Here is a 26,831-nt window from a genome sequence, read left to right as displayed (position 1 = left end):
CTCTGGGTTCAAACCGTGGCATTTAAACCTCTGTCCCCAGCCTAAGAGATTTTCCTCTTCTCCTCCTGAGCCCGTGGAGGGAAAAGGGCAAAACCTCTCTGATGGACTCTCCTGGGCTGGTGTGTGCACAGAAAATGGATCACAGCCACCCTGACAGCCTCAGAGAGGGAAAATGTGGGATGGTGTGGGCTCTAACAGCCCAGCCTGTGGGAGATCACTGCAGGGGAGCAGATAACTCAGGAACTCCCAGTCTGGGACTTGGGTGATTTTAGCAGGAATTAAAGCCCATCAGTGTCTTTCATTCAAACCTGTCATTAATGTGCCAAGCTCCTAAACTCCAGTAAATACTATGGAGCCTGACAACTTCCTTGGAAGCACTGGCTTAAGGCTGTAGCCAGCTTTTGGCATGCAAATTTTCTAATTTTGTAAAAGGTTTAGGGCAAATTAGCTGCTCTGTAGGTTATAATAGAATATTTATGCTGCATGGAATTGAACTGGGTCCCTTAAGGGAAAGGCCTATTGGATTTAATGGGGGTGAAACCAAGGGAGGCTTTAGAGAGTTAAGTGCTGGCTGTTCTGGGGTATTAAAGGAACTGTCTGTTGTTGAAATTAAAGGCCCCAATTCATCACATTAAGTGACCACATGGTGAATTTAAGTGCTGTGTGAGTCACTCATCCCTGACGCTCCTTTCCCTTTGGATCATGGAAGAAATCACCCCGGCATCACTCACATCTCCCATTCCCACCCAGATCCCCAATCGTGGAAGCAGATTTGGGTTTGGAAGGGACCCCAAAGCCCATCCAGTGCCACCCCTGCCATGGGCTGGGACACCTCCCACTGTCCCAGGTGGCTCCAAGCCCTGTCCAGCCTGCCTGGGACACTTCCAGGGATGGGGCAGCACAGCTGCCCTGTGCCAGGGCCTCTCCACCCTCACAGGGAGGAATTTCTCCCCATATCCCATCTAACCCTGGCCTCCTTTACCTTGAGGCCAATCCCCCTTGGCCTGTCACTCCACACCCTTGGGAAAAGTCTCTCTCCAATTCCCTGTAGCCCCCTCAGGTCCTGGAAGGACAAGATCTCCCAGGATGGCTTCTGGCCCATGGCAGTGAGCTGAACTGGGGCTTTGCAGGGTTTCCAGAGCCAGTTCTGAAATCCCACTGGGATAAAGCTTGGGCTGAGCCCTGGAGCATCTCCCTCCCTGAGCTGAGTCCAGGCTGCTGGGCTGGAGCGGGGAGGGGCTGGGGAGGGCTGGGGAGGGAGGGAAGGGCAGCAGAGCATAACCCCAGCCTTGTGTGTGCTCTCCCACAGGTGATGAACATCCGCAGGGTGCTCAGCAGAGTGGAGAAGCCGCAGGGGCTGTACCCCAACTTCCTGAGCCCGGTGACGGGGAGCTGGGTGCAGCGTAGGTATCCCTGCCTCCCTTCTGGCCCTGCAGCAGCAGCCCCTGGCACAGCAGCCTGGCAGCCTGGGCTGAGGAGGCACGCCAGGCTGTGCAGGGAGCGGGGCAGGAGCTGTGCCCTGAGCCCCAGCGAGTGTCCCAGCTCCAGAGAGAGAAGCTGGCTCGTGGCACATCCCACAGGTGCTGGAACCAGCCCAGCCCAGGGGATCCTGCACTCAGCACAGGGAGCTGCAGGGGAAGCACAGAGAGATCCCCCTCCCGAGTGCTGCAGCAAGTCAGGAACCACCTGGAGAGGCAGAGGGCTTGGAGGAGCCCTGGATCCCCCTTGGATCCCCCTTGGATCCAGGGTGAATTCTCCTGTGCATTCCTGTTCCTGTTACCATGGCAGCTCTGCAGAGAGCCATTTGGGAAGGAAGGATGAGATAAGAACGTTTTCTTCTCTCCTGTTGGGAGCCCAGCACTGGAGCAATAATCAGGGAAGGTCTTGGAGAGAGCAGAGGAATTCTGGGGGCACCCAGGGGAAGGTGACACGCAGGGAGGACACTGTGCCCCTCCTCAGAAGTTTGCCCTGTGGTGGGAGCAGGAGGTGCCACTTGTGCAGCTGTGCCCTGATCTCTGACCTCCGCTCTCTGCTCTGTTATTGATCTGCTGCTTCTGGCTGCTGGATTTGATGTTGTCAAAGAAAAGTCTCTTTCAGAGACTGGTTTGAACCTGTCAGTGGGTGACAGTTATTATCTAGGCAGGTTACTCTGAGCCTGCATTATCTGGTGTCCCCATGCTTTGTTGCACTTTTTGCTGGGCTGGATCACTCCAGACCTCTCCCACTGCTGCTTTTGTGGCTCTGGTGGCACCAGGCAGGGACAGAGCTCTGGCTGAGACCAATCCCTGACCTTCAGCTGGCAGGGCTGGTCCCAGCCAAGTGTCTGGGATGGTCACAGTCGTCCCATTAAAGCAGAGCTGCCCTTTGGTGCTGGGAGGAAACTCTCATCTCTTCTGCCAGGTATTTAATTCTGTTTTCTGTCTGCAGTTTTCTGTGCATTGCCCTGAACTTGCTGATGTAGAGAGGGGCCTGGTGGTGCTTTCCAGAGCACCTCAAAAGCAGCCTCTGACTGCTGTGTGGGACAGGCAGGGGCCTGCCAAAGGCCTGGAGATTTCCTGACTCCAGATAGACTTTCACTGGCTGGCTGTGGCCCTTGCTCAGGATGTGGCCTTGGGATCTGACTCCACATTCCAGGGAGGGAGAAGAGTGATCAGCCCCTTCTGCATCCCCAATGCTGCTGGGGAGAAACATGAGGACCAGAGCAGGGAGGCATCTGCAGCCTCTCCTTTTCTCTTGTCATTAGAGCTCTTTGCAGGAAGCTGTTTTCCTTCAAATTGCTGTGATTTTCTTAAAAGGTGCACCTTTGACCTGGCTGAAAGAGCAGATCTCGTCAGTGGAGAGGCTGTGTGCAGCAGGTGTTCAGAGCTGCTCAGGTTTTTGTTTCCCCTCTCCTTGCACACAGATAAAGTCCCGAGGCTTATTCCAAATGCTGAATCCTCCCAGCAGCACAAACCAACAGCCATGCATCATTTTCCTGCCCTGAAGAGCAAACACGCCAAGCACACCGTGTCCAGAGATCCAGGGCAGCTGTTACCTTTGGAAGTGGCAGCCCAGCCCCTGCTGAAGGCAGGGATTTATTGCTGCAGGGTGCCCGGGAGGCACACGCTGCCAGGGCTGCTGCCATGTGGAAAGCAGCTGTGGAGCAGGGCTGCAGCTTTGGTGGGTTTATCAATGGCACACTCGGGATCACAGGGCTGCTCCTCAAAGGCAGGCTGTGTTTGCAAATCCTCTGCCCCCCCAAAGGCAGGCTGTGTTTGCAAATCCTCTGCCCCCTCTCCTCGCTCAGCAGCCGCGTGTTTAATCTCATTGTTTTGCTGCGGATTATTCCCTGGATCGCTGGACACCGTGTGCCTGGCATGTTTGCTCTTCAGGTCAGGAAAACGATGCGTGGCTGTTGGTTTGTGCTGCTGGGAGGATTCAGCATTTGGAATAAGCCTCGGGACTTTATCCGTGTGCAAGGAGAGGGGAAACAAAACTCTGAGCAGCTCTGAACACCTGCTGCATGTGCTTAGCTGGGTGACAGAGCCAGGGGTGGACGCTGCCAATTATCAGGGATGCCTCAGTCCAGGGAGGGCAGTTTGTCTTGCTCTCCTGAAAATGGGAGTGCTGGACTGCTTTAAAGAGTGGGAACGCTGCTGTTCCCCCTGTGGTAGAGTTTGAAGCTGTAAATCCATCCAGCAGCTCCCCCCAGGCACAAACTTGCAGCCGTCAGGCCCATTTCACACTGCAATTCCTCAGCACCTCCTGTGAGGTCAGAGCAGGGGGTGCTCTGAGCAGGCAGCCTCAGAAATTTCATTTCTGCAGAGGAAAACGTGCAGTGCACATCCCTGTACCTGACTTTATCATTTTAATGTGCCAGCAACCCCCAGCCTTCCCCAGGGCTCAGAGTCCTTCTGTGAGCCAGGAATACAAATGGCAAAACCCAGGAGTGTGTCCTCAGCCCCTTGCTGGCAGCTCTGTGGGATCCAAACACCTCTCCTTCCTTTGCTGAGGCAGGGAGACAGCTCCCAGGGGCTCCATGGAGATGGAAATCTATCAGTACCCACCACTGCTTTTGGATTATGAGGGTGGATTTATGATGATGGCTCCATAAACAGGAAGCATCTTCACGTTGCAGTATAAATAACTTGTAAAATAAGGCCTCTGAATGGTTCTGGTAAGGGATACTAATGCTCTGGGAAATGACAGAACATTTTTCTCCTGATTGCACTTTCCACCTTTCTTCCTCTGTGAAAAGCAGTGCTGCAAGCTCTCCCCAGGAAGCTGGGAAGAGGAAGGAGAGAACAAGGGCATTAAATAGGACATGATTGTTTCCCCCCTGTAAGGCAGCTGCTCACTGTGTATCACCAAGCTGAAGCTCTTTCCTGCCTTCCCCACCACAGACCACGTCTCCATCGGGGGGCTCGGGGACAGCTTTTATGAATATCTCCTCAAGTCCTGGCTGATGTCAGACAAGAAGGACTCTGAAGCTAAAAAGATGTACGACGATGCCTTGGAGGTGAGGAGCCACGTGCTGCTCTGCGGGGTATGGGGGGGACATGGTTCATGAGAAGGTTTCAGCCTTCAGAGTCAGTCTGGGTTTCCTTGGTACTCACTCCTGTCACTGACTAACACTGAGTAAGTGTTACTGTCCACTCTCTGAGATCCTGATTTTCATCCCTTTAGGCAATAGAAAAGCATTTGGTGAAAAAATCTGCAGGAGGCTTGACCTACATCGCCGAGTGGAGGGGTGGCATCCTGGATCACAAGATGGGCCACTTGGCCTGCTTCTCTGGGGGCATGATTGCCCTGGGCGCCGAGCACAGCGCGGGGGACAGGAGGCAGAGGCACCTGGAGCTGGCAGCAGAGATCACCAGCACCTGCCACGAGTCCTACGCACGCTCAGGTGACCGGGGGCACTGCCTGGCAGGGGGGTCTGTGCCTCAGCAGCACCTGCAGCCCTGCTGGGCTTTCCCTGGGCTTTCCTGGCACGTGTGCAAGGGACAGAAATGTGCTTTGTGCAGCAGGGGCAGCTGAGAAGCCCAGCAGGGCACTGCTGGAGACCTGCAGCTGCTGTGGGAACCAGGAAAATGGAGTTACTGAGCCTCTCCAACTCTCTGGTCCTCATTTCACAAGCTCAGGACAGTTTCTTTCACCACCCAAACTGTGGAGAGCAGTGAGTGGAGATGAGTGAGGGTCTGGCTTGGCTCTCTGCCTGCAGGAGCTGCCTTGGACACCCCTCCTTTCTTTGTAGGCATCTGTGCAGCTCCTGTGAGCTGCAGGCAGCCAGGGCAGCTCTCCAGGACCTTGTCAGGCACGGGTCTGTCCCCAGCTGCACCCAGGGATTGTCCCACACCTTCCCCACACCAGCCAGCCCAGTTTGGTGCCCAGCACGTTTGCCCAACAAACTCCAAGCTAACCTGAAATGATGCTTGCAAATAACTCTTTTCCCCCCTGCAGCACTTACAGAACTAAACCAAGGCATCTGAACTTGAAAGGGTGTGAGTGCCTGGAGCCAACTTGCACCACCAGCAGAGAGGACAGCACAGGCTGCTGCAGGGCTGCAGGGAGAGGCTGTGCACAGCCCCCAGCCCCAGCCACACACAGCAGGGCCAGGGGAGCTGTGCAGGGTAATTAGAGGAGATAATGACTCCCTGGAGCACAGCACTGGGGCAGACACTCCCAGAGGAGCCTTGTGGCATGAGCACAGAAATATGGAGTGGTTTGGGCTGGAAGGCACCTTAAATTCCATCCCAACCCACCCCTGCCATGGCAGGGACACCTCCCACTGTCCAGCCTGGCCTTGGGCACTGCCAGGGATCCAGGGGCAGCCACAGCTGCTCTGGGCACCCTCATGAACACATTTTTTTCCAGCTGGGAGAGGGTTGGTGTTGAAAGCAGAGATCTGAGTGCTGGATAGTGCTTGCAAGGGACTGGGACTCTTAGCCACAGACCCGCAGACTCCTGATGTTCTGTTTGTAAAACCAGTGCAGTTGGTTTTCTCATCATGCTGATCCCTTCTCTCCAAAGGCACTGCAGAAGAAAAGGCTCAGCAAAGCCTTAGCTAAACCCTGGCACCCTGAGCAGCCCGAAAGCAGCTGGGGGTGTCGCTGCTGGGGCTGCCTGGCAGTGAGAGCCGTGTGTGTGTGCTTCTCCCCAGACACCAAGCTGGGCCCCGAGGCGTTTCGCTTCGACGCGGGCAGCGAGGCCACGGCCACGCGCCTCAGCGAGCGCTACTACATCCTGCGGCCCGAGGTGGTGGAGAGCTACATGTACCTCTGGAGGCTCACCCACCAGCCCAAGTACCGCCACTGGGGCTGGGAGGTGGTGCAGGTGAGGCTGCACGGGGCGCCGAGCTCGGCGGGGCGCTGCGTGCTGGGAACGTCTTCCCTGCGGTGGGGGAAGGAGCAGAAATTGGGTTAAACGCTGGGATGGGTCAGAAATGCCCAAGGCTGGGTTCTGTGGGGCTCTGGGAAGCTTGGTCTAGTGGAAGGTGACCCCAGGGGGGTGGAACTGGGTGATTTTAAAGGTTCATTTCAACCCAAATTCTTCTCAAAACCCATGAGCAGTGGGGCAGGAATACACATTTTGGGAACATCTTCCCTTCGGTGGGCGGAAGGAGTGGAAATTATTGAAATTGGGTTAAATGCTGAGATAGGTCACAAATGCCCAAGGCTGGGTTCTGTGGGGCTCTGGGAAGCTTGGTCTAGTGGAAGGTGGCCCTGTCCATGGCAGGGGGGTGGAACTGGGTGATTTTAAAGGTTCATTTCAACCCAAATTCTTCTCAAACCCATGAGCAGTGGGGCAGGAATACACAAAGTGCCTCAGCTCAGAGCGTTATCTGCACTGTGGATGTTTGCTTCTCCCCTGTGGGCTGCACTGCCATCAGTCTGTCAGCCAGCTGGAATTTCCCTTGCTGTCCCATCAGGGCCAGGCTGCTTCCCAGAGCGTGGAGTAACCCCTGAGTGCGGCACACGAAATCAGGGCTTGGATTTGTAAACTGCAGGAATGATGACCAGATTTGTAAATGGGTTTGGAATGCAGCTGCTGGGCTGCAGGGGTTACCCCGCACTGCTGGGGGTGGCTGAGGGCTCTGTTCCTCCCCAGGCCCTGGAGAAGCACTGCAGGGTGGAAGCTGGCTTCTCTGGCATCCGAGACGTGTACAGCACCACGCCCATCCACGACAACATGCAGCAGAGCTTCTTCCTCGCAGAGACGCTGAAGTAAGGCCGGGCTCACCGGGCCCTTCCAGAGCAGCACAGCTCCTGCAGCAGCTGCTCAGTGAGCCCCAGATGATGAGGGGCAAGTCTTCTCTTCCAGGGGCACGTGGGCAGGGGGCTGGAACCAGAGGAGCTTTCAGGATCTTTCCAAGTCCACCCATTTCCTGCTGCAGAACCTCTGCTGCCCGTGGCTCCCTGGAGGCTCAGGGGCTGGGTTTGAAGGGTCCTGCTTAGGTGGGAAGGGTGGGGGTTTTCCAGGGAGGTGGGAACGTGTCCCATCCTGCTGAGCTCCTGTAACCCGGGTGTGCCTGTCCTGTGCTGCAGGTACCTCTATCTTCTGTTCTGTGAAGATGACGTGCTGTCCCTGGAGGATTGGGTGTTCAACACCGAGGCTCACCCCCTGCCCATCAACCACACGGACTTCAAAGCAGGAGGGCAGCCCTGAGCCCCCTGCCCAGCTCCTGCTCCCCCAGCCTGGGCAGCCTCTGCTTTTCCTTGCCATTGAAGGAATTCCTGTTGTTCCTGAAATGGTGTTTTGGGGCACTAGTCCAATTCCGGACAGTATTTTCTTGGGAAGATGAACCATGACTAAGCACCTTCTTTTCCTCTGTGAGGAGCTCTATTAGGCTGATGAAGAGATGTTTATTCTGGGCCATACTGTACACAGTTCATAGACATTCCTTTATACAGAGAATTTATATGGAATCACTGATTTTGCTTTATAGTGGCCAAAGGACTGGAAGTTCGCCATAAAATGGACTTTACACACACACGAACACACACATCCTCCTTTCCTTTCTCTGGTTCATTTCTGCCTTTCATCTGCTCTTGGATTTATCACCTTTCCAGTGAACAGTTCTCAGAGTTCTGGGCTTTCTGGTGCTGGGCTTTGGGGGCTCTTCATTTGTCCTTGGTGTGGGAGAGCAGCTGGAATTCTCGGGGGTGGCTGAGGAGCCCACTGAGAGCTCAGGAGTGAAGAGGGGACAGGGAAAGGTGATGTTTTAATGGGAAAATAAGAGGATCAGACCCTCCACAGACAGGAGCAGCCTCAGGTTGCAATTTGCAGATCTCAGGGGGCCACTTGAACCATCCTGATCCCAGCAGGACAGGAGCAATCCAGGAGGCTCCCAGAGTGGATTGGTGATGAATTCCTCCTCCAAGGGAGACAACAGAGGAGCTCTGCTGAGCCCAAAAGGAGATCCAAGGCTGCAGTGGCCGTGGGTGGTGAGTTCAGGATGCTGAGGGCAGGAGGGAGGGGGTAAAGCTCCACCCTGGGCTGCAGCAGAGCACACCTGGAGCTCTGCAGAGGGACAGGTGACACAGCCCTGGGGCCCTGGTGGCCCTGCCTGAGCAGGGACTGGGACAGGGGCACCCCAGAGGTCCCCTCCAGCCTCAGCCATTCTGGGACTCCGTGGTGTCACAGCTGTAACTAAACCAAAACTTGGCTGCAAAATCCTTGCTCCTGATGTATTTTTATATACTTCTTTCCATGCTCTTAAAACCATCACATCTCATTTAATTTTCTTTTTTTTTTTTTTGTGTGTTTTTCTACTTTTATTTGGAGCTAAATGTTATGAGTCACTTGTAATAATTTTACTGCTGTAATAGTCAGATCTGTGAAACAGAATAAAAGTCTTGTAAAATAAGATCTGTTGGGCTTGATCCTGTAAAAGACCAGTCACACCATGCTCAGAACGAGACAGTGCTGGTGGATTTAAAGAGTTTTGTGCAATAGAAGTTGATTTCTAGGGGAATCTAGGCAGTGTTTGACAGCAATTCCCAGCTCTCTTAAACTGCTGGATCTGGGATCAGCATTCCCTCTGATCACTGCAAAGCTCTGTGGCCCTGGGGGATGGAACACTTTTGTTCATTCTTGTGACATCCTTGTGACAATTGGTTCATTCAGCAACTTGGAGGAAAATAAAGTTGCTTTGAGCAAGTTGTGAAAACAGAAAATGTTGTTTCTAAATTCCTGCCTTTGTAATTCCCCGAGAGAAATAAGATTGTCAGAAGGGGACTTAGCATTATCCCAGGGATAAAGCTGCTGCCTGCTAAGCCTGGCCTAGAGGAACGGGTATTGGTAAATAAACATCTTGGGAGTGAGCTGTGTTATCCGGAGATTTGGGATCGGGAAGCTCTTGGAGCTCAAAGGATTTTGATAATGGATTAAGGGAATTTCTTAAATAAGAATGACCTGCTCTTGGAGTGACATGGAGCGCTCTGCCTGGCAGAATTTAAACCCCCAGAACAAGCAGTGTGGCTCAGGTTTCCTTTGGGAACAGATCCAGGGCTGGTTTCCATTTCACACGGGTGTGTGGGAGCAGCCCACACCCTCCCAGAGGAAGTTTCCTGCAGCTCGGTGGCCACAGCACGAGCCAGGAGGGGTTTGAGCTGCCCTGGAGAGGCAGAGCTCACCATAGCTCTGCTCCCAGGAGCCCCACACCAGGCACAGCAGAAGGTTTGGGTTGCAAGCTGGAACATTTCAGTGATGCCAAGGCAACTCTGCAGATTCCTCTGCCTGGGCTCCCAGAGATGCCCTGAAATCCCCAGGGATTAATCACAGGCAGCGAGCTCAGCCTGGCTGTGTTTAGCAGGAGCCAGGATTTACTCCCAGGATCAGCTTTGTTCCAGGGCCTGGCCTTGATCCACACCAGGGATTTTTCTCTCCCACAGCAATGCAGGTGATGGGAATGTTTGTCCTGCTGCTGCTGCCTTGAAATGTTTCTGCTGCTCCCTTCCCCGAGCCTTGGCTGGATCTCCTGCACCCTGCCTGGGGGAGCAGGGCTGGATCCCACCCCAGGTTCCTCCTGCCAGGTGGGATTTTCCTGCCCAGAGGGAAGCCCTTGCTTTCCAGACTTGGAGCAGGTGAGTAAATGGAGTTACACTGAACCAGAGGTTTGGCTGCCAATGCCCCATGGAAAGGATCTGGGGAGATGTGTGTCCTGCAGCTGCTTTCCTGCCTTCCACTTTCAGGTATGTGGCAATTCTGTTGCTTTTTGGTCTTTTCTTCCTGCTTGGAGTCACCAGCCTGGGTTATTGCCCATTTCCCCTGGAACATTCCACTTCTACTTCAGAAGCTGTCATTACCATCTTAATTTTCACCATCAGAGCTTGTGGCCCTCCTTTATATCAGAAAGAATTTCCTGCAAATGAAGTTCTGATAACAGAAAGCTGCATCAATGGTGGAGGTGAAAACTCTTCCCTGTCACTTGTACAACCACAGGCTGCTGTTGCCTGGCCTGCTCAGAGATAAGACCAAACCACCCAAAAAACAAATGCACCTCTTTGTGACCCACACTTCATTTTTCCAGAATTATTAAATCCCCTGGGAAGGCTTTCAGCAGAATTGGCTGTTGGATCCAAAAGCCTGGCAGGCAGGGTGTTTTTCCAGGTGGGTTTTGATGTGATCCCTGTTTGATTGTTTGGGATGTGATGCAGCAGCCCAGGGCCAGCAGGGTCCCAGCAGCTCCTCCTGAGCACGGCTGGGGTTTGGCTCTGCCCCCATTCCGTGCAGGGATCATTGGAGTCAGGAACCCATCCCATGGACTCTGCTTGTGAAGGGTTTGGGTTTGGGTCTGGGTTTGGGTCTGGGTTTGGGCTTGGGTTTGGGTCTGGGTTTGGGTTTGGGTCTGGGTTTGGGTTTGGGTCTGGGTTTGGGTCTGGGTCTGGGTTTGGGTCTGGGTCTGGGTTTGGGTCTGGGTTTGGGTCCGGGTTTGGGTCTGGGTTTGGGTCTGGGTTTGGGTCTGGGTCTGGTTCTGGGTTTGGGTTTGGGTGGCTCCTCCTGAGGAGGAAAGGCCAAGGAGGAGCTGGGAATGCCAGACACAGGAAGTGGCTCCTGCTCTGCAGCTGAAGGCTTTGCTTTGAAATGCCTCAAACTCCCATTTCCTTTGCAGGCCATGCTTTTTCTGGGATGAACTCTCTGATTTCCACAGCTGTGGAGCTTTATCACCTCTGGTTTTCTTCTCCCTTCAAACCAGACCTGGATTCTTTTTCCTCCCAAGTTTTTCACCCCTGCTGCTGCCAACCCCTCACCATTTTCCTTATTTTCAGCCCAACTTTCTCCCTTCTGAACAAGGGGAAATCTGGGATAGTTTTTCCTGCTGGGTGGAAATCTTGCCTGTTATTATTTTTAGGATTCCCTTTGATCCAGGTGTGCCTGGGTGGGCCTCACAGCAGATGTGTGGATATTTAACATTCTTCCTGAGTGCTGTAATCCCAGGACCCAGCAGTGGAGAGCCAGGTTGGGTTTGTTCTCTTCCAAGGAGCAGCAGCCACCCTAAATTATTTCACTTTTGTCTTTCATTCTCTTTCCCATCAAATAATTCCCCCATTTCTCATCTTTATGAGGTGGCTGATGACACTGGAAATGGTTCAGGTGTAAAATGAGTCCCTGTGCCACTCATCATCCAAACAGAATCACCCCATCTCTCCACCACCCTGCCAGGTCCCCTCCTGCTCATTTCCCAGACAAACCAGGACGTTTATCCTGTTCCAAACCCATCCCATCCCATTACTCTGTGCTGGGTTATTCCAGGGAAGCAGCAGCTCTGCCCCCCTCGCTGCCCAGCCCAAGGAGCCCGGCAGGTTTTACAGCACATCTGCTCCAGGTGCTGAGCTCATCCCTGCTGAACTCCCAGACCTGTCCCTGCTCCCAGAGTCATTTCCATGCTCTGCTAACCCCAAAGCCATGATCGGGTTCTTCATGGGGCACAGTTCCATGGAAGTTTGCCGCAGAAGGAACTTTCTTCTTCCTCCCTCAGTGCAACAACCCTGGTGTGAATCCCAAATATCCCCCCTGGTTCCACTGCTGGGCTCACCTGCCTGGTCCCATCCTCATCCTCCCTCCTCCACCCTTAATGGCTTGGTCATGCTCTCGCTCATCTCCATCTCGAGAGTTCTTTAAACCTAAAACAAAAAAGATTAGGCAGGCTTAGGATGCAGCAGAGCTTCAAAGGATTAAATGCTGATGCTCCCTCGGAGAGATCAAACGCTCAGTGCTGCTGGCCCTGCAGCAGAAAGGGGGAACTGGAGCAGGAGGATGAGCTGTGGGGAGGGTTAAGAATGAATTTGTGTGTCTTGGCCCAGCCACTGCTGAGGGACAATGTGACAGCAGTGGCCGGCCATGAAGGGACACTGAAAACATGGGAGGTGGAAAATCTTGGGGTTGAAATGGCCCAAAATGTGGCACGGTGGTAAAAATGACCCAAAATGTGGGGATTATGCTGGAGAAAGGAGGCTGAGGCCGAGCACCATCACCCCAGGGCTGCTAAATCATTCCCATCCCCTAATTCCCATCCCTAGGGCTCAAACCTCAGCGGAATCACTGCAAGTGACCCCACCAATACCGGTTTTGTTAAAAAATACCCATTTTGGTCAGCTATAACCAAGTAGAAGTGCAGGACATGGCTGGTTTGGGGAAGTGCAGAAGAAGTTCAGGGGATTGTTCTTTCTGGGAAAAGCTGAATTAAGGACAAAATGCCACCGTGGGAATGTGGGGATGGACACACACCCCTGTCCCATGGAAAATAAAGACAAAATCCTTGGAGACCAGAGGACGAGGGTGTTCATCCCTCCAAGAGCCCTCACAGTGGACACATTTCAGCCCAAAAAGCGCTTTTTTCCTGAGCGACTGCCGCTCATTCAACATTAAAACGTGGCTTTACCCTGACAAGTACCGCCCATTTAACACTAAAAAGAGCTTTTCCCTAACCAGGCGATTTAACACTAAAACATACCTTTTCCTTAGCGGGTGCCGGTCATTTAAAACAATATTTTCCCTGACTGACCGACGGTCGTTTGACACATCACGTTTTTCCCTGGGGCCGGTGATTTAACCCCACAAGGATCCTTTCTTTGACTGTGATTTAACCCCACAAAGATACTTTCTCTGGGGGCGATTTAACCCCACAGAGATCCTTTTTCTGGCAGTGATTTAACCTCACAAATTTCCTTTCTCTGAGGGCAATTTAACCCCACAGAGATCCTTTTTCTGGCAGTGATTTAACCTCACAAATTTCCTTTCTCTGAGGGCAATTTAACCCCACAGAGATCCTTTTTCTGGCAGTGATTTAACCTCACAAATTTCCTTTCTCTGGGGGCGATTTAACCCCACAGAGATCCTTTCTCTGGAGGCGATTTAACCCCACAGAGATCCTTTTTCTGGGGGTGATTTAACCCCACAGAGATCCTTTCTCTGAGGGCGATTTAACCCCACAAATTTCCTTTCTCTGGGGGCGATTTAACCCCACAGAGATCCTTTCTCTGAGGGCGATTTAACCCCACAAATTTCCTTTCTGTGAGGGCGATTTAACCCCACAGAGATCCTTTCTCTGGGGGCGATTTAACCCCACAGAGATCCTTCCCTGGCGCCGATTTAACCCCACAGAGATCCTTCCCTGGCGGTGATTTATCTTCCCCTGGCGGTGGTTTAACCCCCCGGAGCCCCTTTCCCTAGCCCCCGTTTAACTCCGACAGGGTTTGTTTTCCCTTCCCGGCCCCTCCTCGCCGCCTGGCGCCGCCCCGGCCATGGCGGCTCCGCGGCGCGGGCCGGGCGCCATGGCGGGGCCGGGGCCCGCGGCGGCTCCCCCGCGCCTGGCGCTGGCGCTGGCGCTGCTGGCCGCGCTGGCGGCCATCAAGTACTACCGGGACGCGGAGGCGGCGCGGCAGCAGGTACCGGGAGCAGGGTACCGGGTAGCGGGTAGCGGGCTGGGGCGGGGACGGGCCCGCGGGACGGGCGGAGGGAGGGGGAATGGCGGGCGCGGGCTGCGTGAGGGGAGGCGGCGGCGCCGGGCGGGCAGGGGATGAGGGAGCCTTGGCTGGGCTGAGGGGGTACCGGGGATGAGGGGGCACCGGGGATGAGGGGGCACCGGGGATGAGGGGGCACCGGGGATGAGGGAGCCTTGGCTGGGCTGAGGGGGCACCGGGGCTGAGGGAGCCTTGGCTGGGCTGAGGGGGCACCGGGGCTGAGGGGGCACCAGGGACCGGTGGGCACCGGGGCTGAGGGAGCCTTGGCTGGGCTGAGGGGGCACCGGGGCTGAGGGGGCACTGGGGCTGAGGGGGCACCGGGGACTGAGGGAACTTTAGCTGGGCTGAGGGAGCCTTGGGTGGGCTGAGGGGGCACCGGGAACCGGTGGGCACCGGGGACTGAGGGAACTTTAGCTGGGCTGAGATGGCACGGGAACCGGTGGGCACCGGGGATTGAGGTAACCTTAGCTAGGCTGAGGAGGCACCAGAAACCAGTGGGCACCGGGGATGAGGGAGCTTTAGCCGGGCTGAAGTGACCACCCAGCATCAATGGGAGCTCAGAGGGCCATAGCCAGGGTGAGGTGGCCACCAGGCATCCATTGCCAGGGCGGTTGGGGTGGCCAGTGCAGGACTAAGAGGAGTACGGGCATTGTGGCTAATGAGGCTGAGGTGGCCGTAGCCAGGCTGAAGTGACCGCCAGGCTTGGGGCGGCCACCAAGCATCAGTGGCCATGGGGGTTAAGGCGTCGCTGGTGTTGGGGCGACTGCCAGGCATCGGTGGCTGCTGGGGTTGAGGTGGCTGTGGCCAGGCTGAGGTGGCCACCAGGTATCGGGGGGTTAAGGTGGCCACTGGGCTGAGATGGCTGCTGAGCTGTGGTACCACACTCCAGTGGACATGGGCTTGAGGTGGCCACTGCCAGGCTAAGACTCTGCAGAGCTGTGGTGGCCACCAGTGACCAGCTAGCCCCTGGGTCCAGCCCCTGGGTTCTCCATCTCACAGCTCCTCTGCCACAGCCTCCAAAGGTCACTGAGATGTCAGCACCTGCAGCCAGGTGCTCAGCAGAAGTGTTGCCTGTTTGCAGAGCCCAGGATGCTCATCCCCATTCATTCAGGCAATAAAAGCAGGTTAACTGTGGTCAGTCCACAGTGCATTGTGCACAAAAAACCAACTCCCTTTGTTTTTTCATGTCCTTGGCCATGTCCTCGTCCAGATCTTCATTCAGAGTTCCAGTTTATTTCTGTCTCAGCCCTGGAACTGCCCTGGAAGGCTCTTAAGTGCTTTTGTAGCTGCAGTTGATGGCAGCAAAGCCTTCCAGGCTGCATTAGTGCTGCTTCAGGCTGGCAGGCAACAGATGGAAAATAAACTGGTTCAGGAGCTCTGGGGATGGTGCTGGTGCTGCAGGCAGTGGAGAGCAGGCACAGGCGAACAGCAGAATGCAGAGTGTTTGTGCTCCCAGCTCCAGGCTTTTCCGGGGCTGGCAGGGCAAGCTGGTGGATCCCGGGGCATGTGCCAAGGGCTGGCTGGCACTGAGGGCTTTGTCTCACCTGCTCTGTGCCTCTCCCTCCTCTCACGCCAACCTGGAGCTCTTGCTCTGCCTCCAAGTTGTCCCTTTTACTTCAGACTGTGGAGTGGAAGTGTCTGGAAGCACCCAGAGCCCTTCTGGGGCTGCTCTGAGGGAAATATCACCTCGGTGAGCCCTGTGGGGGCTTTGCAGAGGGAGAAACTGAGGCACAGAGAAGTGGGGATCCTGTGGAAGTTTCTGGAGAAGGCTGTGGGTTCTATGACTCCCTGATGGATGGCTGAGGGAGCAGGGAGACAAAATATTCCATGCAGTTCTGAGGCTGGAGATTTGGAGGGGCACTGACCAGGGCAGGGCAGGAGAGTGGCTCCCACCACTGGAGTGGATCCCACCACAAATGGAAGTTTTTAATTCCAAGGGCTCAGCTCACTCCCTCTGTGCTTTTGGAATGTGCTACTGACATATTTGACTGCCTTTGTTTGACTGCACATCAGCTTATCCCAGCAATCACCACCTCCAGTGCTCCCAATAGCTGCAGGTTTAGGACTAACAAGCTGGAAAAAGTGGGGAAATTTTCTGACAAAAGACACTGAACGTGAGCAAATGGCTCAGTTGGAATTACTCAGGCAGATGCAGGTTCAATAGCTTTGTGCCAGCAGTTCCTGGACACATTGCAAATAGCACCAAATCCTGCCAAGGGGCCTTAATCTTTCCCCTGGATGTGCTGGGAAGAGTGGGATTAACTCCAGAGTGGACTCCTGCATGATGTTCCAATGAAATCTCTCTTGCCTCTTCTTCCCAAACCAGGAGCTAGCTCTGAAGTCCTTGGGGAATGAGGGGCTGTTCCTCTTCTCCTCCCTGGACACCAACAAGGACCTGTACCTGAGCCCGGAGGAGTTCAAACCCATCGCTGAGAAGCTGACAGGTGGGTTCCTGTCTGCCTTCAGAGCCCTCCCTGCACAGAGCCAGACATAATGAGCCCCACAGCTTGGATCCACCGAAGAGTTTATTCACTTTATTGTTTTCTGGGTGCTGGTTTGGGTCTTACTTACATGAAGAGAGGCTGTGAAGCTTTCCATGTTGTTGAAAAGACTTAAGCACCAGACATCACCCACGCTCTCCCACTTTAAAGCCATTGAGTTGGTCCCTTCCTCTTCAATTCATGCAGCCAGAGTTGGTCTGGGGCTGGGTGTGAGTTCTGCTGTGTGGGGACAGCTGGGAAACTCCCAGTGCTCAGGATTTGCCAGGATAAATGTTTAATCACTTCATAATTGCTTAAAAGGGGAGGGAGGGGAAACAGCTGCTTGAATTCCTTTCCTCTTGTCTAGGGGTTGCTGCAGTCTCAGAATCCGAGGAGGAGGAGACACCGGATCCAGACGGGGAGACTTTGTCCATTGTGGCCAAATTCCAGCCCTTGCTCATGGAAACAATGACGAAGAGCAAGGACGGTTTTTTGGGAGTAGGTGTCCTGCAGGCCACAGATTCTGGGATAAACATGGCTGGTGGGCTGGGAACAGCACCAGGAATACGTTGGGAGGGGGCAGGGTCCTGCTGAATCCCGTGGGATTTGCTGTGACAGGGACCCCACTGCCCCCCTCAGCTCTTCAGGGTTTCAGCACACTCAGCAGCAGCCTGCCCCAGTTAGAACACCCTTCCTGGGGAGCTGGGAGCAGGACCTAGAGCTGGCTCTGCCTCAGCTGAGTGCAGCAGCACTGGTGTTATGTGGCATGTTCCCCTCTGCTCTGCTACTCACATTCTTGAAGGCTGACAGAACTGTTTGGTGGGCTAAGAAGAATTTGGGATGTGATACAAATCTTTTCCCCCTTTTCCAAAGCCTCCCTGCATCCATGACATCTGTGGGCTCTGACAGCATCTTTTGTTCACAGATTTCTCACGTGGCTCTGTCTGGGCTCAGGAACTGGACGGCCCCCGCAGCCCCCATGAGTGTCCTGCTTGCCAGGCAGTTTAAAGCCTTTCTCCCTCCAAAGGATAATCTGGATCTGGGGGATCCATGGTGGATAATTCCCAGTGAACTGAACATCTTCACTGGCTATCTCTCCAACAACAGGTTTTACCCTCCACCTCCCAAGGGCAAAGAGGTGAGACAGGAAACTCGTGTTTTCTGTGTGCATCCCTGGATTTTCTAAGGAAGCAGGAATTCTGTAGTGTATAGGCAGGAGCACCTAAACTGGAGGCAAAACTGAGAGCAGGCAAAAGCTCTGTGTGTCTGTGACAGCCAGATTAGGCTGGCTCGAGTAACTTCATCTTGTTTGTTCATTGTGTGGAATTTCAGGATAGTTTTTCCCAGAGGGGCTTATTCAGAAAGGGCCTGTGCTCATTCCTGGTGGAATGTGAGCTTTTAGGTGCCAAGTGGTACTCTGTGTGTGCTCAGCAGGTAAAGCCTGGCTGTGCATCCCCTCCCCTGGGTGTGTGCTCACAGGTAAAGCCTGGCTGTGCATCCCCTCCCCTGGGTGCAGGCAGGTGCTGGTGGGATCAGTGGTTGCTCTCCCACCCCTTCAGCGGCTGGAGCATTGATGGAGGCAGCCTTGCAGATCAGTTTGCTGTTCTGCCTGGGCTGATGGAGAGCTGCAGACCGTGGGAATGGCACAGAAGCCGTGGAAGATGGATTTATTTGTGACAGCAGTGCCTTGCTTTGTCTCCTTGGTGTGCGATTAGGTCGGTCCCTGAGCTGGGTGCTCAATCACAGCCACTCTCTGGCCTTGCTGCTCAGGTGGGGGCTGCTTTGGAGCCGTGTGGAGGAACAGTTCTCCTTGTTGCTCACCAATTCCCTCTGCAGGTGATCATCCACAAGCTGCTGAGCATGTTCCACCCGCGGCCCTTCGTCAGGATGCGCTTTGCCCCGCAGGGAGCCGTGGCCTGCATCCAGGCCAGCAGCAGCTTCTACTACACCATAGCGTTCCGGTGAGCCCCGGGGGCTGGGGGACACCCCCGAGCCTGTGCCCTGTGCCCTGGCCCAGGCAGGGCAGGAGGCTGCTGCAGCCCCTGGCAGAGAGCACAGCAGTCACAGCACCTGCAGCGTGTTCCCCAGGGACACTGGGGTGCTGTGGCTGGGAGGGGAGGAAGGTCACCTGTGCTGCCAGTGTCACTGTGTCTGCATGGACTGCCCCTGGGGAATCTGGCTAGCAAGAATTTTGTTAGATTTAGGTTTATCAGGGTGTCTTTCCAAGAGTAGAGTCCACAGAATTGTTTTACTGGCAGTGTTACACACAGCTTTGATGTGTCTGATCTAGTTGGATGGGGGGCTAAAGGGGTCTTGTTCTGTCCCTGTGTTTCAAGGAATGATAAAATATTTCATCCTTCCCGGCTGCCCAGTTCCAGAAGGCAACTCCACACATAGATACTGGAGATGCTCCTGACCCAGGGCATCTGTACCAGTCTCTCACCCTCTTCATTGTGTGACATGAAAAGCTTGTTAAGCTCCAGCACTCTTGCCCAGTTTAGGTTCATAATTCTGGGTGCTGGACACAGGTTTTCCCTGCAGTCACCTGCAGTGCAGGATCTCTGCTGATGGCTCCTCTCTCCTTTCAGGATCCACGCTGAATTCCAGCTGAACGAGCCACCAAACTTCCCCTTCTGGTTTTCCCCGGGGCAGTTCACAGGTTACATTGTCCTGTCCAAGGACTCTTCCCACGTCAGGGACTTCAGGCTCTTTGTTCCTAACAACAGGTACAGCTGTTTCCGTCTCATTTCTTGGAAAATGTCAGGGATTTGAGCCCTGCAGTTGCCTGTAAATGCATTTCTACATCCCTGAGGATCCCTGATGCATCCAGGGCCTGATTCATGCCCCAGGAACTGTCCCTTGGTACTGGGAGGATGGGAGGGACAGGCAGGGTGTGGCAGGGCTGGCAGTCCCAGTGCCTGGCTGCAAGCACTGAAGTTCAGCAAGGCCTGGTGCTCCTCCTCTTCCAACAGATTTTTTACTTGGAGTCTCACAGGTTAAGGTTTTGTGTGCAGAGCTTTGCACCAGCTCGTTCCTGCTCTCTGGCAAGGAGCTGGAAGTGTTTCAGGGGGAAGAAGCTTCAAATCTCTTTGCCCATGACAAGAGTGAAAATTCTACTACAACGTTACCCTGGCGACTCAACCCCAGTGGCTCTGTCAGCACATTTCTTACAGCCAGCTGACACTTTGGGCTCTGCCAGCAGCCTTTTGCTTCCAAAAAAACCCTTTTAAAAGTTCAGCAGGATCAGAATGTGCGAGTGAAGTGCTGGGAAAGAAGAGGGAGCAAAGACATCTCTCCTGTCATTTGACAGAGCTCAGAGGTGTTGAGTGTGTTTTCCAGAGTGCTGAGTGGGTGCCTGGGCCCTGGTCCAGCAGGGATCTGGTGTTCCTGGGCTGCTGCAGGGATCTCCAATGGCTCTGGGTCCAGTGCTGACCCTGCAAGAGGATGTTCCCGTTTGTTTGAGGTTTTATGCTCAGCTGCAGCCCTGGGTGACGTGTGGCTTCCCCATGCAGGTCCCTGAACGTGGACATGGAGTGGCTGTACGGGGCAAGCGAGAGCAGCAACATGGAAGTGGACATTGGATACCTGCCTCAGGTCTGTGCCCTCTCCCAGTGCTCCACACGTGTGCAGCTTCTCCTCAGGGGTTTTTGTGCTGCCACTGAGCTGTGGGACCTCTGTGACTCCATTCCTTAGAGCTGGCTCATGATCATTTCAGTACAACAGTAGAATTCCCATTCATCTCTGTCTGTTCTCTGCAGCCCCGTTGGCAGCTCTTCTGATATTTTCCTTTTTCCCTCAGTGTGGGTTCAATCCTAAGCTTTTGGAGACTTTTTCCTTTTTTTAAACATTGCCTGACAGGCAGGAGGGAAGATGAGGAGCTGAACCCAGGCCCTGAGCCCAGAGCAGGGTATGAATAACTGTGGGTCTGGATTTAGAAAGTGCACGAGGTTGTTCCCCTTTTTTGTAGTAATCCCAGCTCTTGGGACAGGAAACATAAGGCAGAATTCTGAATGCCTGGATTCAACAGGCCAATGTTCTCCTAAATTAGAGTCATGTTTATTTTTAATCAGCAAAAGTCAGGAGAGCAGATTTAGCAGAATCATTTCAGCCGTACGAGAGCACAAACCACAGGGAAGCTCCTGGGCAGCTTTTCCTGCTGCTCCCTCTCGTGGCTTCCCAGGGCTGAGCTGGTGATGGGAGCAAGAGCTTCCAACGAGCCCTGCAGATCCTAAAGATTGAAAGGATCTAGTGTCTCACAGTCAGTAATCTCCACTGGGAAGATGGGAACGTGGAGTCTCTGCATTTCCAGTCCAGAGAGTGCAGCCACACTAAGGGAAATGAAGTTCCTGTCCTGGTATTTCACTGGTAGAGTGCAGCTCTAGGAGATGGGAGATCAAGCTGTACCTTCCTGAGGAGCTGCACGCTGTCATTTTGGATCTGTACCCAAATTCTCCTGTATCTGTATTCTCCTGGAGCCCAGCAGAACCAGGAGAGGGCTGTGTGCAGGGTCCCAGCAGCCTGTTCCCCTGCAGATGGAGCTGGAATCCACGGGGCCTTCGGTCCCCACTGTGATCCACGACGAGAACGGGAACGTCCTGGACAGCAGGGACCCCTCAGGGGAGCCCATCCAGTTTGTGTTTGAAGAGATCACCTGGCAGCAGGAGATCCCCTGGCAGGAGGCAGCCCACAGGCTGGAAGTGGCCATGTATCCATTTAAGAAGGTGAGGAAGGGGCTGGGCTCTCCTTGGCACGTTGATTTGGGGCAAATTGTCCTCACCGAGCCATCCAGTGACCTGGAGGGCCAGCAGATGCCACAGCTGAGCAGCATCCAGGGCACTGGGAGGGTGCCCAGGGCGTTTGGGGTCACACAGCAGCACAGACAGGAGCAAAGCCTCCATGTCAGGTGTCCCCAGCACTGTACTATGGGTGTAGGCTCATCCTTCCTGCCTCTTATCAGTGGCTGCTGCTGTGATTTTGGAGCAGACAGGTAATTGTGCTGCTTACAAATGGTTTTTCCTCTGGCTTTACTTCCACAGCAGCCAGGTGCCTCTGGACCAAGCTTTCCTTATCAGCAGAGAACACATGATGTGCCTGTGCCTCTGCAGCCTGCAGCCAGACACAAATTTATAGCTCTGGGTGACCCGAACTATTTAACATGCCAGCAGCCTGTGGAGCAGATGGCTACTGCCTGTCACTGCTTCCTTGGCTGAAGGGACACGTTTCAGTGGCTGCCTCCTTGTACCCAAGCTTACAAATGTCCCTTCAGGCTGCCAGGATGTTAATATCAGTTCCTTTCATTTGGATGATTGGAGCAGGCTCTGTGCAGCTCCCTCACAGCCAGTTCTCAGGCTGTTTCAGGAGCTTCTGTAATAAATATCTCAAGGCCAGATTTCCCAGCAGCTGAGGTGGGGTTGCAGACAGCCTGGCCACCCTGGTGCAGATGTTCTCTGCAGTGTGTAAGGTCAGGGCTCTGCAGGTGCCAGGGACAGGGGGACCACAGCCTCCCCAGGAGGCAAGGTTGTCCCTGGGGACACCACCACAGATATCACTCACTCAAATCTGCAGGTCTTGCTGCAGCTTGAGCTCTGTGTGTGTCACCCCTGGGCCTGTTTCCTTCAGAGCCACTCCTGGTGGAGCTGGACTGTTGTGTGCCTGTTCCTCACGCTGTCCCTCTGCCCCCAGATCTCCTACCTGCCCTTCACAGAAGCCTTTGAGAGAGCACAAGCAGAGAAGAAGCTGGTGCACTCCATCCTGCTGTGGGGTGCCCTGGATGATCAGTCCTGCTGAGGTGAGGACATTCCCAGCCTGGCAGGAGGGATGGGGGTCAAGGAGCTGGCCAGGAGCCAGCAGGAAACCTTGTGCCACTTGTTTTGGCTCTGGAGGTGCTGGATAGACAAAGGCTGGGAGTGGGAATTTCTGATGAGAGCTGGGAGTGGGAATTTCTGATGTGAACTCCGCTGCCAGCTCTGTCTGAGACAGGTTGTGAGTCAGGTGCCTTTCTCGAGGTGGAGACACGCCTCTGGTCTTTCCTCTTTCCTGCTGGGGAAGAGGCAGCACTGGCAGGAAAAGGGACACTGCTCTGTCTGCCTTGGGGCTGTCCCAGTGTGCAGCTCTTCCCCCTCAATGCCTGAGAGCTTCTGTGCCACGTTGGGCAGGAGGGATGGGTGGGAGGGGAAGGGTCTCTTCAGTCCTGCCTGCCCTGAAAAACCCTCAGCACTGGGCTGTGCAAGTGGCACTCGGGGTGGCTTCCATGGCTCACTTCTGCTGGGCCTTCTGTGCCTGGCTTGGGCCCTGCTCTGCCGAGTCCTCTGTGCCAGCAGCACCTGTGGGGAACAAAAGCCATGGAGAACTGCCAACAGCAGAGCAAAAAGACACTGGGGAGGGCAGGGGGGAGCCAGAGTCAGCTGCCACTCAGGAGGTGGCATCATGGTGACAGTGACCTGAGGAAACGAGAGCAAAGCCTCCTGTGCCTCTTCTGTGCCAGGTTCAGGGCGAACTCTCCGGGAGACCGTCCTGGAAAGTTCGCCCATCCTCGCCCTGCTGAACGAGAGCTTCATCAGCAGCTGGTCCCTGGTGAAGGAGCTGGAGGAGCTGCAGGTGAGGCTCACACTCTGCTGGGAGTGCCACAGGGTGCCAGGGACAGGGGGAGCTCCCTCCTGTGCCAGGGGGGATTTTTGTTCCAAGCCCTCCCTGTCCTCGGCCACTGCAGGGGCCAGGCAGACACCAGAGGGAGGCAGGCTGAGAGATGGCACTGTGACCCCCTTGGCTCTGTCCTGGTGCCAGGCTTAAAACTAAACCAGATGCTTCTCTGTGAGACAGAGAGACGCCATCAACCACCTGACTGCCCTGCAACCCAGGGGACAGCCAAATAACCAAATAACTGTCTGAGCCCTGAGGCTCCTGATTGAGCCTTTCCCCATCTCTGAGCCTGTGCTGTCAGCTGGGATCAGTCACTGGGCTGGGATCAGACTTGGTGTGCCTGTGATGGGGTGATTTTCTTGTCTGGGAACAAAATCTGCAGCTGAAATGAGAGAGAGAGCCTGAAAGGGAATGGGAAAGCAGCCTGTGAGAATGGTGCCACTTAACATTGCACTGCAATGCAGCTCTCTGCTCCCTCCCTGTGTCCTGTGTGCTCCCCCTGTGCCGTTCTGCCACTTCTGGGCTGTGCCAATGTGTGTTTTTGGTATCTCCCTGCAGAGCAACAGAGAGAACGAGTTCTACAGCAAGCTGGCCAAGCTGCACCTGGAGAAATACAACTTCCCTGTGGAGATGATCATCTGCCTCCCCAACGGCACGGTGGTGAGGCTGGGCTCTTCCCATGGAATGTTCTCTGCAGGGTCTCCCAGACCTGGGACTGCCCTTGAGCCTTTGTCCCTCCACCTGGAAATCTGGAACAAATGTGTTTTAGTTCAGAGACAGAAGAGCAGCAGCTCTGGGCAGGGGCAGAACAGACTTGAACCAACTGTGACTCCTCACTGTCCCTGAGGTTTGGGAAGCCACTGTAGCTTTGTTTCCTGCACCCATGGCCCTTTGTGCTCATCCTTTGAAGAAAATGTCCTGATCAGCACCTACCAGCACATTTATCTCCCCAAATGGGTCACAGCAGATCAGCTGTTAACCAGCTCTGGCTCTGCTGTGCTCCCAGCAGCTCCCACTGCCCTTCCCTCTGGATTTGGGGAGCAGTTGCTAACACATGGCAGCTTGGTGCTGGCTGGGTCAGCTGCTGGGCTGGGCTAGTCCTGCCCAGACACTGCTGGTCACAGCTGCAGGGTCCCCTTGCTGTCCCCATGAGGCTGTGGGCTGTGACAGTGGGTCAGGGTCCCCCTTTGCCATCTCTGGGGCAGCAGGAAGTGTTGGAAGCTCAGGTGCACCCCAGGCTCCATCTCCCCAGCTCCTGCTCACACACATGAGCTGAGCCTCCATGATTTTTCCCAAATCACCTTCATCTTCTTCTTAACCTAAGCAAAGGGTCAGCACCCTTGGGGGAAGATCACACATTCTTCTGTGACTGTGAAAGTCAGACCCGAATTCTGGTTCCTGAATTAGCACTTGGAAAGAATTAGATATTCTGTAGGAGCTGTTACAGCTCTGTCCTGGCTGCAGGCCAAGGCAGTGGATGGGGAATTGTTCTGACCCTTAGAAGTCTCCTCTCATCTGTTCTCTTTGCCAGATTCACCACATCAATGCCAACTATTTCCTGGACATTACTTCTATGAAGCCTGAAGATGCTGAAAGCAGCATCTTTAGTTTCTCAACCAATTTTGAAGACCCTTCAACTGCAACTTACCTCCAGTTCCTGAAGGAAGGGCTGCACAGAGCAAAGCCATACCTGCAGCCCTAAAAACAGGCACCTGAACACCCCACTGAGATGGCCAAAGACTTCAGAGATCTATTTTGGTTACAGCAAAGCCTCCTCATCTCCGTGCCAGACATTGGTGTTGAGCTGCAGGCAGTCCCAGGCCAGGACCTTGGTTTGAGCCTGAGCTCCAGTTTACACAGCCTGCCCTTCTCAGTTCAGGCACATTTCTACAGCAGTGCAAGTACTTGAACCCATTCCCAGTGCACCTGCCTGGCTGTGCCACCCAGCCTCATTTCTTTGCAGCTCCTTTCAGCCTGGTGGGACTGGTGTAACCACGGGCCTGCTGATCTCCAGGACTTGCTGAGTGCAGGGAGCAGCACTGCCACTGTGACCGAACACTCGTGGTGAGGACAGCCTGCTGTCCTGGGGCAGCTCTGGACACTGCCTGACAGTGACAATCTGTGTGACAGGACGGTGGCAGCCGCGTGTGACAGCCCTGAGCAGCCCCCAGCGCCCTGTGTCACCTGGTGGCCTCACTCGGGCAGGGTCTGTGCCCCGAGGGTGGCACGGGGACCAGCAGTGGGCATCAGAGGGGTGAGGTGAGGATGAGTTTGAGCCCCCAGGAGGCTGGAGGACACAGCAGTGAGCAGTGTCCCACCCATCCATCCCTCCAGGGCTCCCTCCCCAGCCGCTCTGGGAGCTTCTCCCAGTGCCCCCTTGGAGCTCCTGCTCTGTCCCTGTTTGCTTTGAGCTTCCAGGTTGTGCTGGGTGAGGAACCATGAAGTTCCCTCTGGGAACTCCCCTGAGAGCCTCACCTGGGTGAGGACTGGGCAGTTCTAAAAGCCAGAAGTACAAACAGTTATTTTCAGGAATTTTTTCCAAAGAGATTGTTCAGACATTAAGCCATTTTCCCTTACCTGAAGCCACCCTGAGCAGTTGCTCCCACTCTGTGCCAATGCCTGGATACAGAATGAGCATAATTTGTAATTTGGAGAAGGAAAGGTTCAGTGGAACGGGTTTTAAGGCATATTCCTACAGACATGTGAGGGGACAAAGCATCCTCAGTAGCTGCCTGCAGCCAGCCCTGGCTGGTGATGCTTTTTCTGCTCTCTGAAGCACAATTTTGTTGGACCAAATCAAGTTTAGGGAAAAGCTTTTTTTTTTTTTTTTCCCTCCCTTCTGACGAGGTATTTTCATTGCTGAGCTCCAGGTGCTGGGAGGAGCCTGGGGGTGGCAGTTACCCTGTCCCCACCATGCCCCAGCTTTCCTGTCCATGGCCTGGGGACTGAGCTTAGCTGCACCTCTGGGCTGTCACTTCACTAATTGCTCTAGTGAGATTAATTAATGGTCCCGGGATGTTTCTCAGTGTTGGCTTTGTAACTATGCATCAGCTCTGCACTTTCCCACAGCCCAGTGGGACAAGCTGGGTCTGGCTGTGCCTCGGGGCAGCACTGCAGAGTTCTGTCACCCCTTCGGGCACCTCCATCCCTGCAGGGCTGCAGTGTTTGCAATCCCGCAGATCCCCTGTTTATTCCCACGAGCCTGGAGAGTGGCAGAGGGAGCCCCAAAGCCACCCCAAGCCGAGGGAGCCCCAAAGCCACCCCCAAGCCGAGCAGCCTGGGGGATCCCGAGGGGACACCGTATCCCTCTCGCTGTCAGGGTGCCCGGCTGCTCCGCGGCTGCCGCCCGGGTGTCCGCGGGTCGGTGCCAGCGCTGTGCCCGCCCGTTCGCTCCGTTCCTCGGTGGCGGGTCCCGCCGCCGCCCCTGCCGCGCCTGGTGACGCCCCGGCCCGAAAGCGCGGCGGGCCCGGGCCGATGTCGGCCGGGAGGGGCGGCGGAGCGGCCCCGGTAAAAACATCCGTGGGGGCGGCGGAGCAGTCCCGGTAAAAACATCCGTGCAGCCTCAGCCCGGCCTCCGCTCTCCTTCCTCCGCCGGGGCTGCGGGTGGGCGAGGGGTGAGCCGGGCGCGCTGCCCCGCACCGGGGTGGCCTCAATGTCCTTCTTTACTCCGGGGTGTCCCTTTACAGTGTACCTTTACACCGGGGTGGCCCCAGTGTCTTCTTTACACCGGGGTATCCCCAATATTCTCTTTGCACGGGGGTGTCCCTGG

At 54.9% G+C, this 26,831-nt stretch overlaps 2 protein-coding genes across 3 annotated transcripts in view; both read left to right on the top strand.

The window, feature by feature from the left end:
• Positions 1 to 9,155, top strand: part of MAN1C1 (mannosidase alpha class 1C member 1) — a 54,865-nt gene extending 45,710 nt beyond the window's left edge. For both annotated transcript variants that reach the window (XM_021534959.3, XM_077788525.1), the window contains exons 7-12: positions 1,310 to 1,403; positions 4,383 to 4,498; positions 4,666 to 4,885; positions 6,140 to 6,312; positions 7,087 to 7,202; positions 7,524 to 9,155. In XM_021534959.3, coding sequence (XP_021390634.2) covers positions 1,310 to 1,403; positions 4,383 to 4,498; positions 4,666 to 4,885; positions 6,140 to 6,312; positions 7,087 to 7,202; positions 7,524 to 7,644 — 840 coding nt within the window. In that variant the 3' untranslated portion in view covers positions 7,645 to 9,155. The remainder of the gene's footprint in view (positions 1 to 1,309; positions 1,404 to 4,382; positions 4,499 to 4,665; positions 4,886 to 6,139; positions 6,313 to 7,086; positions 7,203 to 7,523) is intronic.
• A 4,599-nt stretch (positions 9,156 to 13,754) lies between these two features.
• Positions 13,755 to 26,627, top strand: SELENON (selenoprotein N). Its single transcript, XM_021534958.2, has 12 exons — positions 13,755 to 13,868; positions 16,270 to 16,387; positions 16,791 to 16,921; positions 17,349 to 17,561; positions 18,260 to 18,384; positions 19,012 to 19,149; positions 19,936 to 20,017; positions 20,956 to 21,144; positions 22,106 to 22,211; positions 22,908 to 23,020; positions 23,621 to 23,722; positions 24,594 to 26,627. The coding sequence occupies exons 1-12, from the start codon at positions 13,755 to 13,757 to the stop codon at positions 24,762 to 24,764; spliced, it is 1,602 nt and encodes a 533-aa protein (XP_021390633.2). The 3' UTR covers positions 24,765 to 26,627.
• The last annotated feature ends 204 nt before the right edge of the window (positions 26,628 to 26,831 follow it).

The sequence above is a fragment of the Lonchura striata genome, chromosome 26, assembly GCF_046129695.1.
Source record: "Lonchura striata isolate bLonStr1 chromosome 26, bLonStr1.mat, whole genome shotgun sequence".
Lineage (NCBI taxonomy): Eukaryota > Metazoa > Chordata > Aves > Passeriformes > Estrildidae > Lonchura > Lonchura striata.
Note: the sequence above shows the minus strand (reverse complement) of the source record. Positions and strands in the feature narration are given on the sequence as shown.